This window comes from Thamnophis elegans, chromosome 2, assembly GCF_009769535.1.
Source record: "Thamnophis elegans isolate rThaEle1 chromosome 2, rThaEle1.pri, whole genome shotgun sequence".
Taxonomy (NCBI): Eukaryota; Metazoa; Chordata; class Lepidosauria; order Squamata; family Colubridae; genus Thamnophis; species Thamnophis elegans.
In genome coordinates this window covers 64,751,537-64,762,104 of record NC_045542.1, presented here as the reverse complement: position 1 = coordinate 64,762,104, position 10,568 = coordinate 64,751,537, and the positions used below count along the sequence as shown (strand labels likewise).

Below are 10,568 nucleotides of genomic sequence, written 5' to 3'. Positions count from 1 at the left end.
AGAGAATGAGAAAGTCAAGATCTTGTGGGACTTCAGAATTCAGACTGACAGGCACTTGGCCCACAACACACCTGACATAACAATAGTTGAAAAGAAAAAAGTATGGTTCATTGACATTGCAATACCTGGAGATGCACAAATTGAAGATAAACAGCAAGAAAAAATCCCAAAGTACCGGGACTTGCAAATTGAAGTTGAGCGACTGTGGAAAAAGAAATCATGTGTTTTCCCGATTGTAATTGGAGCCCTTGGAGCAATACCTAAAGGGCTACCTCGCTATTTGGAAAATTTAAATTTATCAGACTTGAACATTCTGATTCTACAAAAAACCACCCTACTTGGAACAGCTTATATACTCCGACGTTACCTTAACAGTTCTTAGGTCCTTGGTTAGGACTCGAGCTGTTGAGCTACCAACCAGCTCCAAAGGCTGTGAATCTCACCAAAGATTAACCACATAATAATAATAATAAAAAGGGAATTGCTCTTTATGTCTTGTTGTCTCTGGGATTTATATTCTCTATGCATTGTGTGCAAATTGTGTCTCTTATGCAACATGGACTTACTTTCCAGCACAGTTCCTCTAACTTAAGGGGGATCAACATCAATTGGAGACTACATTGTGCTTTGCTGTTCTTTTATGTGAGATTTTTTTTAAGTTGCAATCTGTAATTTGAATGTTATTTCCCCATTATCTCACCTAAACCTTTAAATGCAACTGCCTAAAGCTGAAGAGGGCTGTTATATGTTCTTTCCTTTTTTAAAATGACTAAATCTTATTTCTTGTGACATTGGTCTATCAATCCATCCAAGAAGTTGCTCAAGAGGAGCCATATAGCCTTAGCTGTCTGCACTGTCTACAGTATGTCAGCAGGTGGCAGCATAAGGAAGGAGCATAGGCTGTATGTCTTTTCTTATCTTCCTTGAAAAGGAAGAAATGCTAAGCAAGGCACTCCCTAAAAAAAATACTACTAAGCCACAATGTGGAATTAGTATGTATCAATCTCAAAAGCTTCTGGGAAAGAAAGATTGGGGCTTCCAACCTTGCATTCTCCACATTCAGCCCTGCACCAGAGCCTGCTGACCCAAACAATCTATCAACTCAACCTTTTAAATAAATATCAGGTCCAAAATATGAGGATAAATGAAATCTCAACAACCCAAAAATCTTTTATCACAATTGCAGGCAACAATTATATTACCCAAATCTTGCATAGGGAGCATTTATATTACACTAAAATACACACATCATCATCCTTTTACATACTGAATAGTCTCTTTCCCGCAATTTATCATATATACATACAGTATATTTGACATTTCCTGCTACAGAAAGTCTTTGCTTTTTCTCTGTTTAGATTAATGGAGTGTTCAATATTTTTGCAAATAAGCTCTCAGGTAATTTTATGATATCTGCCAGCACAGTCATTCTTCCAAGTCTTTCATGGGTCGTGAAACAAATTCTTCATGAGGAATTGATAGTACATCCCAGGTTCATAGTTCAACAAGAGGCTGACTTCGTCATGAGAACTTTGATTTCAATATGATTCAAGCCAACAACTTCTTGTCTTTCAATCTTAGGCAGTAAGGAAGAGTTCAAGACTCAGCCACAGCAAGGCATGTCAACAAATATAGCTGAGACTTGCTTTTCTATTGTATTTTAATTCCATGGCGGTGCAAAATAGGAAGTGGAATCTGGGGAAATGCCAATTAAACGTTACCTGAGACTGGATTCCAATACAATGCAGACATCTCACACAAAACAAGGATCAGAAATCCAGAGCCAAGTGGCTGCTATTTCTTCACGCCAAGTAGTACAGATGCCTTTACTTTATAGAACAGTTACTTTAGCTCCTTATCACTTTTCTTCCCTTGAAGGAAATCCCATATCACTTTATTGACCTTGTCAGGCTGCTCCTCAGGTAGCCAATGGCTCGCGTCTGGGAAGAAATGTATGTGATAGCTGCCTTGGAGATAGGGCAGTATTTGATTCACCAGTCCTTCTTCCATGTATGCATCCTTCTGGCCCCAGAGCAGCAGAGTGGGCACCAAAATATCTTTGTGCTTTGGTGGTATCCAGCTGTAAAGGCAGGCACATGTTGATAATCATTAAAATGAGCCCCGTCTAATTAATAGCTTGCTGCTTTTACATGCTAAAAATGCTTTTACATGCTTACAACACCCTCACCCTCCCCCAGGTTTCATGCACACCAATCACTAAGAAGAAGCTAGGAGGATTTGTTAAGGACAGCATGTTCATATTTTAGCATCACGAATGAAGGGAAATATACATGTCCCGGGATAATGTTATAGGATCCAAACTGGGTCAGTCACTGGGACCAGAAGTTTGTTCTTTTGAGCTTTTGGACTCGTACTGGAACCCATCCTCAGGGAACTTCTCTCTCACCAGAATGTGTACTTTAGCATCAGCCTACCACCCAATACCTCCCAATTTTACTAGAAATAAAGGTCTGTCAGACTGCCTTTCAGAAAACTAGCAGGATTTTCTCTGGCCTGACATATTAAAAGAAACTGGGTTTTAGTTCAGACAATCCCAAGGGAAGGAAGAAAGGCTGATAGTACCCAAGACCAGAGCCAAGGTGGAGTGTTCTCCCACCTGAGAATATTCCTGTAGTAGTTAATAGGTGGAGTCAAGGCGTTAGGCCTTGAGAAATTATACAAAGTGAGGCTGCAATTCATCTGCTGTGAATCAACATTCTGGATTCTTGTCTTCTCGCATGGTGTGCCCACTTTTATTACCTAGAAATAAGACAAAACATGTAGATACAAGTCAGACACATATCCCTCTTGTATAACACCAGGTCTTTTGAGACAGAGCAAACCGTTGAAAATCCTTTTGAGAGTTTAAACATTTATGCATAACATTTATAGCCCTTTTTTCTTTCTGCAAGGAGTGTATGTAGCATTTGCACATCCATTTGTCCCATGATGTAATTTAACTGAGAGATAATGACTGGCCCAAAGTGAGCTTCTATGATTGAAGGTACTGTTGATTTGAACCTGAAACTTCCTGCAGCCCTAGTCCAACACCTTCATGATTAATACCCCACTGGAACTCTTGAAGCAATATGAACTTGTCTGATGTGTTTATCCTCCTGGATTCTGATTTAAAGAGACTAGATACCTGACAAAGTTGCTTCACTTAATCCAGAAGTATGGCTGTGTTGGTTGCAATTAAAGATTTATTAACCCCCAATAAATCAAGGAAAGAATGCAATCTTGCTTCTAGAATGGTTCTACTATAAGCCTTCTACCCATAGCAGCCACAGGCTTCCATGAAATAAAACTATGTGTTACCTGCATTTCTGTCTTTCCCACCTGTACTATCTGTACGTGTCTGTACACTGGGAAGCACAGAGGAAGCTGTGTATACTCTTCAATGGGTTGCATGACCAGCAAGGAACAGACAAGGGGACTGAACAGAATGAGGATTTTTTTTCCTCTGGATCTTTTGCATTTTGAACTCAAACTTCCTTTTGCCAGCTTCCCACTTTATCTGTTGTGGCTCAGCAGCAGAGCTGGCAGCAGACTCAGACAGTGAGAAGGTTGGGGAGGAACATGAGCCAGTCCTGGAGTCTGGGGAAGGCTCTGATGAGGGCTCTGTGTCAGAGGCAGAGACGGGGCCAGGGTCATCTGACAGTCATCGGCTACCTTCAGAATCGGAGATAAGTGGGACTGAAGAACAGTTGGAGCCTGTTCCCGATGTGCTCATGGGAAGAGCTGTCAGGAGGAGGGAACAATTAAGGAACAGAGGTCAACTCAGGAGTAAAGGCACAAGGGGACGCCAAATGGCCCCTCCCATAGGGAATAAATAGGAGCAAAAGGCGAGTAGTGTTTGCAGGAGACAATTAGTTCGTTAGTGTGAAGATTTGCTTATTTGAGAGACTGCTTGCCAAATATTTCCTTATACAGCATTGCATCTGGAAGCTATTGGCCTGGCAACTATCCAAGGACTGATAAGGTCAGTGGTTGCAATTGATCCTTGAAAGACTGTTTGCCACAACTTTGCTGGATGTGAATGGTAGGAATTCACATAAGCCAAATAAAAAGGGTTTTTTTCACGACAAGGAGTCTGTCTGAGCTGTCTGAGTCTGCTGCCAGCTCTGCTACCGAGCCACAACAGATAAAGGGGGAAGCTGGCAAAAGGAAGTTTGAGTTCAAAATGCAAAAGATCCAGAGAAAAAAAAATCCTCATTCTGTTTAGTCCCCTTGTCTGATTTGGGTGAAGCCTAGATCGGAACACTTTCTATCCCCACCAAACCTGCTCCCATCCTGTTCAGTTTCTAGAGCAGTGTTTCTCAACCTTGGCAACTTGAAGAACCTGGCTGGGGAATTCTGGGAGTTGAAGTCCAGACATCTTCAAGTTGCCAAGGTTGAGAAACACTGTTCTAGAGTCTTCCTGCTGACAGATGGACAGGCAGGCCTGTCCATCTATCATTCTGTTGTGTTGGAAAGACTATTGAGGATCAGAGCAACACAACTCTAGGCAGAAATGCAGGAAAATACACAGCAGGCTCCTCCTTCTCTTTCTAAACATATCAGAATCTAAGCATTTCATAACATCTTTCAGGTAATTAGAGCTGTTCTTTGTTTATCCCCAAGTCCTTCATGAAACAAATTCACCTTTGCCTCACATTCCATGGAGTTCTTTTACCCCTGAAAAATCCACTCTTGTCTGTTCCGCGAAGACAAACTGAAAACATGGAACAGCTTCACGGAAAGCACTATGGAGGGAAAGAGTCTGATTTTCTTTTTTAAAAAGTAGACAGCATCAAAGGGTTCAGATAAAACCAGGAAACCTGACAGAGGGACCAAAAGAAGAAAACTACCACCAATGTAGTATGACAAACCCAGGCTTAAAGAAATTACCCATAGTTCCTCCCATCAATTACTATATGTTTAATTTAAGCTTACTCTTTTAGGAGAGTAAGATCAATGCTCTTTAGACCAAGAGGTTACAAATTTTCAGGCTATTCCCTAATCTTTACTCACATGGAAGTCATCCAAGGAACACAGCCATTCCGGTATCTTTGGTAGTTGGAACAGGAATATGTACTTGGATTTAATCATTTGGGAGAGATTTTTGGGGACATAATCTGCAAGATTGAAAAGGAAAATAATCTGAGGCAAACAAGCAATGCTTCATATATATGAAACATCTAAAAAAGGCCACCTTGAAGAGCTAAGAAGCCTCACTGGAGTTATTTAAGCTAATTTTCAGATTATGTTTCTCTTGACGCCCTCTTGATACAAACATCTTTAAAATAGTCGAAAATTCAAATATTCAGTTTGGATTTCTATTCTTAGCATTTGGATCAGCTGCCAGCCCAAGCAAGGGAAGCAACTGATATTTTACAATGAATTCTGGGCCAACGTGCTATGCAATTAAAGCTTCCATCAAGACTGAGAACCTTTTTTTCATGCCCAGAAACACAACTTGATGTTGAAGAAGCACAAGTCACTTTAAAGAGGGTGGCTGACCCACAGGGTCAGGATTTTTATCCTTTTTGGGTGGATTGTTCTCTTTTTTGGTACAGAAGAATTTTCATCATTTTAACCAGGCCCATCCTATTTTAGGGTTCACTCTATAAAATCCCATGCTGGAGATGAAAGTCAGCAAACCTCAAAACGTCCTCCCTCTTCTTACTCCAAGTTCTTTGCCAAGAAAGATTGGCATTCCTGAATGTGATGGCATTGCTATTTGGCCTCCACTTCACTTCCCCTTGGCCTTTATTCTCATTCTAAAACAGGGTTTAGCACTGCCTCAAATCCCTCATACCCGGTTCCTGAATTCAAGTGTTGCCAAGGTGAACCAATATCGGTATCTATTGTCTCCTAGCTACTTTGAGCTACAGCTACTTTCTCACATGTAAATGTGCCACACTCATCTGATGCATTTTTAATAACTTGGGCCAGAGACCTCTCTAGAAACGATAAACAGATTGGTCTGGGCTCTCAGGTTGCCCAGCTCTAGCTTACTGAGATAGAATACCTGATTTAGAAAAGGCTTCCTTCCTCTATAAACAGTCTGATCCCCAAACCACTCACTATACAATTCCAATGGCCACTGAACCCTGAATAAGGAATCCCTTATGGTGAGCCCAAAGACACAGAAGATTGGACTTACCGAAGAGAACATGTGTTGGAATACCATTCATAAAAATCAGCTTCTCCACCATGTTAGGATAATTGGCTGCAAATTCACATGCAATTGCTGCTCCCCAGTCATGACCTACCAGGATGCACTTGGGACCCCCTAAAGAACAAAAGAGGAAAAACTTCCAGGAGGAAAGAAAGCCTGAACAAGTATCTTGGCCATCAATTCACTCAGTCACAAAAAGCTCCCTGGAGTAGTTTTGAAATATTTTTGAAAGCTTAGCCAGGAAAGCAACAGCAAGCGTGCCCTTCCCACTCCCACACCCAAGAATAAAGGGCTATTATAGCCACTATTATAGCAGATCGGATTGTCCAATCAGGGGGAAAAAAACCTTCTTACTGAACTCACCATCTTTTTCACTGGAGCCCAGGGCTTTGATGACATCTTGTATGTCTTCCAGAATAATATCCCTTTGATAGCACTCCCAAGCCAGTGGTGCATCTGAAAGGCCATAGCCCTTCAAATCAAGTGCCACTACCTTAAAGGCTTGGCTGAACTCCTTCAGTTGATGGCGCCATGTAAACCTGTATAATATATACCGAAACCACATAGAGTAAGGAAAAAGGACAGGGAAAGGCTCCCTTGCCATCACGTATTTTCTTAGCATAAGTTGATATCATTCATATTGACCTCCTAGTTCACTTGATTAGGAGTCATTATATTCCACCGGACATATATTTTACATTTCATTTGACATGTAGCTAACACTAAATAAATGGTGTATTTTGCAATTGTAATTAAAATTGAATGCCTGACAATGATTTAACTGCCAATCACCTCCCTACGACCAATTAGATCCCACAGATTAGGCCTCCTCCGGATTCCATCAACTAGCCAGTGTCGATTGTCGACCCCCCGGGGGAGGGCCTTCTCTGTGGCTGCTCCGGCCCTCTGGAACGATCTCCCCGTAGAGATTCGGACCCTCACCACCCTTCAGGCTTTCCGCAAAGCCGTTAAAACCTGGCTGTTCCGGCAGGCCTGGGGCTGATGAGTTCCCAACCCCACTCGAAAGGTTGTGGCTGTTGATGAGTTTTTAATTTGTTTTTTTGTGTGTCTTCTTTGTCTTTTGTACTTCCCCTTTCCCTATTTGGTTTGTTAGCCGCCCAGAGTCCCCTGGGGGAATAGGGCGGCATACAAGTTTAATCAAATCAAATCAAATCAAATTTATAGTGTCTTTTAGAAATGTAATTCCAATTAGCTGAATATCAGTTCTCTCTGGGTAATTTCCTGTCCCAATTATGTCATGCATCTCTCCTACATTTGTAATATACCATGTGTATGATATCTTTGGATTTTTTTGTAGCTATGGACATGATTGCACACTTATTCATTTCCTGAGTACAGATGTGTTACCTTATCATATGCTTAAATCTAAATTTGAAGTTCATTATTGTTCAAATCCAAGATGATTGCAATTTTGGATTCCTGCACATTGGGTTGTTAACTTATGCCAACCCTCAGTTTAAAACTGTCTGCACGACCATGTTCTACCACTACCACACCAAAGTAAGACTTACCAGCTCTGGGGAAATCCATGCAAAAAAAGCATCAGGCAGGCCCCTTCTTCGCCAGCTGTAACGTAGTGGAGCCGTATCCCTGACTTCTCAAATGTGCCAAGACAGAGAAAGATGTAAATAACACACCGTTATGCAAGAATCATGTGAGAAAGCACATTTTGCCTGCAAGAGATTTGATCTACAGCTAGAAAACTGGGTAAGAAGTCCTCTTCCTGCATTCTTGACAGCAGCTGCCATTCAGAAAGAAATTATTATGCTAAACAGGCAGGTAATCAAGGCTTAAGACATGCCCCTCCCAGCCTTTCAAATATATTCCTTCGCACTATGCTCCAAGATCTTATCTTCACATCTGAAGTAAACTTTGATTAATGTGATCTCAGTAAACTCTACCTTTACTTAAACAGGCTCACCTTGAGGGTCAGATACTTGTGTTCACCATAAGAGGAATCAGTGAGGATCTTTGGTGGGAGCCTCTTAATTTTCCGGAACACCCGTCTTGGGCCCTTTGTTAGTATCAGCTTGAACACCCACATAAAGTAGAAAAGAGCAGCAATACAACCAGCACCATAGAAGGTCAACTGCATCACAATGTTGGAGGCCTTCAGCATTATGCGAGTGGGCACCAGTAAGGAGCGATAGAGAGATACCATTTTGGGGATATAATCCTGGGCAAAAGGGAAGATTATTTTTTTCTTTTAGGTATTTTAGTTAAAACAACAGAGTTTTAATTTCAAATAGCATTAGACACCAACAAATACTTCAAGCTACATCAATTGCAACAACTCCCAGAGAAAAAGGGATTCCTGTTTGCCTCTGTGGCTTAGGATGTGCAGGATGCAGAAACAACTGTGGAATAGAAAACGAAAATCCATATCCAAACTCACTCTGATCAGGCCCAACCCTTCGTTTGAATGCTATACAGCTTCATAAAGGGCAGCCAGGATAATAAGAATATACTTTAGATAAATTTGCAGATAACACCTCTAAAAGGGAATAGAGAGCATCACCTGGCTGGCAGGAGAAATACATTTACATTAATTGACATTTTCCACAAGGACCATAGTTGCTTTCTTTCAGAAAAGGGGAGAGCTGGAAATTCAAAAGTTAATAACGTTTCTATTTAGGTTTTGCAAAATGATACCTCTTATTCAGCTTTGCAAAAGCCTTCTCGCTTTCCTAAATTCTTTAGTTTTCCTTCTCCACCTCGAAACGATCTGACAGATTTGCCGAAATTGCTTCTCTCGAACCTCTTTACCCACAGGGTAAAACCAGGGTTCCCCCGGGGAGCTAAATCCACAGCACCGGTTGCATTCACATGAACTCCGACGTTAAAACGCGATTGGCTACAACGCGGGCGCCCAGACTACCGAATGCCAGCCGGTGTCAAAGAGCTTGGGAGCTTGGCATGCCCCGACCCCAATCTACGAGACAGTTACCCGCACAAACCGCAGCACGAATCAACGAGGGTCAAACGGCCAAAGCTCAAACGTCGCCCCAAATCCCAGCTCCGACCTTCAGAGAAGCGGAAGGACCGCGCTTCCTCCGTTTAAAGCCAACTTCGCAGCTCCGCCCCACCAAGCGAAGGCTGGCGCTATTCCTGCGCACTGGCGAGGGCGGTGAGAGCGCCCACCGGCGGGCATCCTCCGCCGCCGGGGTTGGCAAAGGCGGCGAGTTGGTCGCTGCTCCGGGGAAGATTGGAGGTGGCGGCCGGGCCTGGATCTCGTCTCCAGAGCCTAATTGGGAGGGGTGGTGGGGGAGTGTGGGGATCGGCTGCTGCAAGAGGCCAGAGATCACGGAGGCGTTTTGTTTTTAAGGCGGAAGAAAACAACCAAGCTCAGGGAGCAGCAAGGACCCCCACAGCCTCTCCAATTGCTGGCAGGTTTGGGGTAGACTCCAAAATATTCTTGACTTGGGACAGGTCAGGATTTTTTTAAAATACTGGAATAACAGAATAACATAATAGCAGAGATGGACCTTGGAGGTCTTCTCTAATAGCATAACCATGAGCTATTTATTTACTGCTACTGGAGGGAGCAGCAGCTTTGAGCTTTGCTCTCCTTTTCTCTCTACATTTATCCTTTAAAAAAAATATTCTTTCTACTTTTAAATCATTTTTTAAAGGCGCAGGCTCGCCCTTCCAAGAACCACAGGAAGGCCCAGCTTCAAAATTCAACTAACGCAGCCAATGTAATCGAGCCTCTGGCATGCTGGGCGGTCGAGGCCTGTTTATTTTTGAAGGGGCAGCAAGCCGAGCAGGGCCAGATCTGCTACTGGTACGGGGAAGCCTCCGGGAGAAGGCAGCGATAAGCTGCTTCAGAAAACGGAGTCCAAGCCCACAGGCAGGTGCCTTTTTGGGCCCTCTGGCTGCACTTTCTTAACAACAGCCAAGGAAGATGCGGCTCGGGGGATGCTCACAACATTAAGGCTCCCCCTCTCCGCTTAATGGGAGAGCCACTCCAGAGGTTTCCCCTGCTGACCTCCGCATCCACCCCGTGTAACTATAGGTAGTCCTCATCTTATGTTTGTGAAGGTTAAGAGCAGTGCAAGGAATAGTGGCGGAAGACTGAACTTCATCTCAAGGGTAAAGGGAAAAAAATATAATACAGCCAATCCTTGACTTGGAACCACAATTGAGCCCAAAATTTCAGTTGTTAAATGAAACATTTGGTAAGTGAGTTTGCCTCATTTTATGAGCCTTCTTGCCACATTTGTTAAGTGAATTGCTGCAGTTGTTAAATTAGTCAAACTGTTGTTAAGTGAGTCTGACTTCCCCAATTACTTTGCCTGTCAGAAGGTCGCAAAAGGGGATCACATGATCCCGGGACACTGCAACGGTCATAAATATGAGTCAGTTACCAAGTGTCTGGATTTTG

The 10,568-nt window shown here is 42.8% G+C and overlaps 1 protein-coding gene across 2 annotated transcripts; it reads right to left on the bottom strand.

Annotated features, from left to right (window-relative positions):
- Window positions 1–1,145: 1,145 nt before the first annotated feature.
- EPHX3 (epoxide hydrolase 3) lies at window positions 1,146–10,350 on the bottom strand. 2 transcript variants are annotated; one of them, XM_032209379.1, is made up of 8 exons: window positions 8,837–10,350; window positions 8,106–8,360; window positions 7,696–7,778; window positions 6,527–6,702; window positions 6,149–6,277; window positions 5,014–5,117; window positions 2,618–2,760; window positions 1,146–2,080 (listed from the first exon to the last, which is right to left on the bottom strand). In XM_032209379.1, the coding sequence occupies exons 2-8, from the start codon at window positions 8,343–8,345 to the stop codon at window positions 1,843–1,845; spliced, it is 1,113 nt and encodes a 370-aa protein (XP_032065270.1). In that variant the 5' UTR covers window positions 8,346–8,360; window positions 8,837–10,350; the 3' UTR covers window positions 1,146–1,842. The 2 variants fall into 2 exon arrangements, with proteins under 2 accessions (XP_032065270.1, XP_032065272.1); XM_032209381.1 differs by having other exon boundaries at window positions 9,132–10,350.
- Window positions 10,351–10,568: the final 218 nt, after the last annotated feature.

Coding starts and splice junctions, on each gene's coding strand:
- EPHX3 (XM_032209379.1), bottom strand. CDS start 8,345: ATGGTATCTCTCTATCGCTCCTTACTGGTGCCCACTCGCATAATGCTG. Junction 7,779..8,105: donor ACAAGTATCTGACCCTCAAG/GTGAGCCTGTTT, acceptor ACATTTGAGAAG/TCAGGGATACGGCTCCACTA. Junction 6,278..6,526: donor GGGCTCCAGTGAAAAAGATG/GTGAGTTCAGTA, acceptor TTTGTTCTTTAG/GGGGTCCCAAGTGCATCCTG.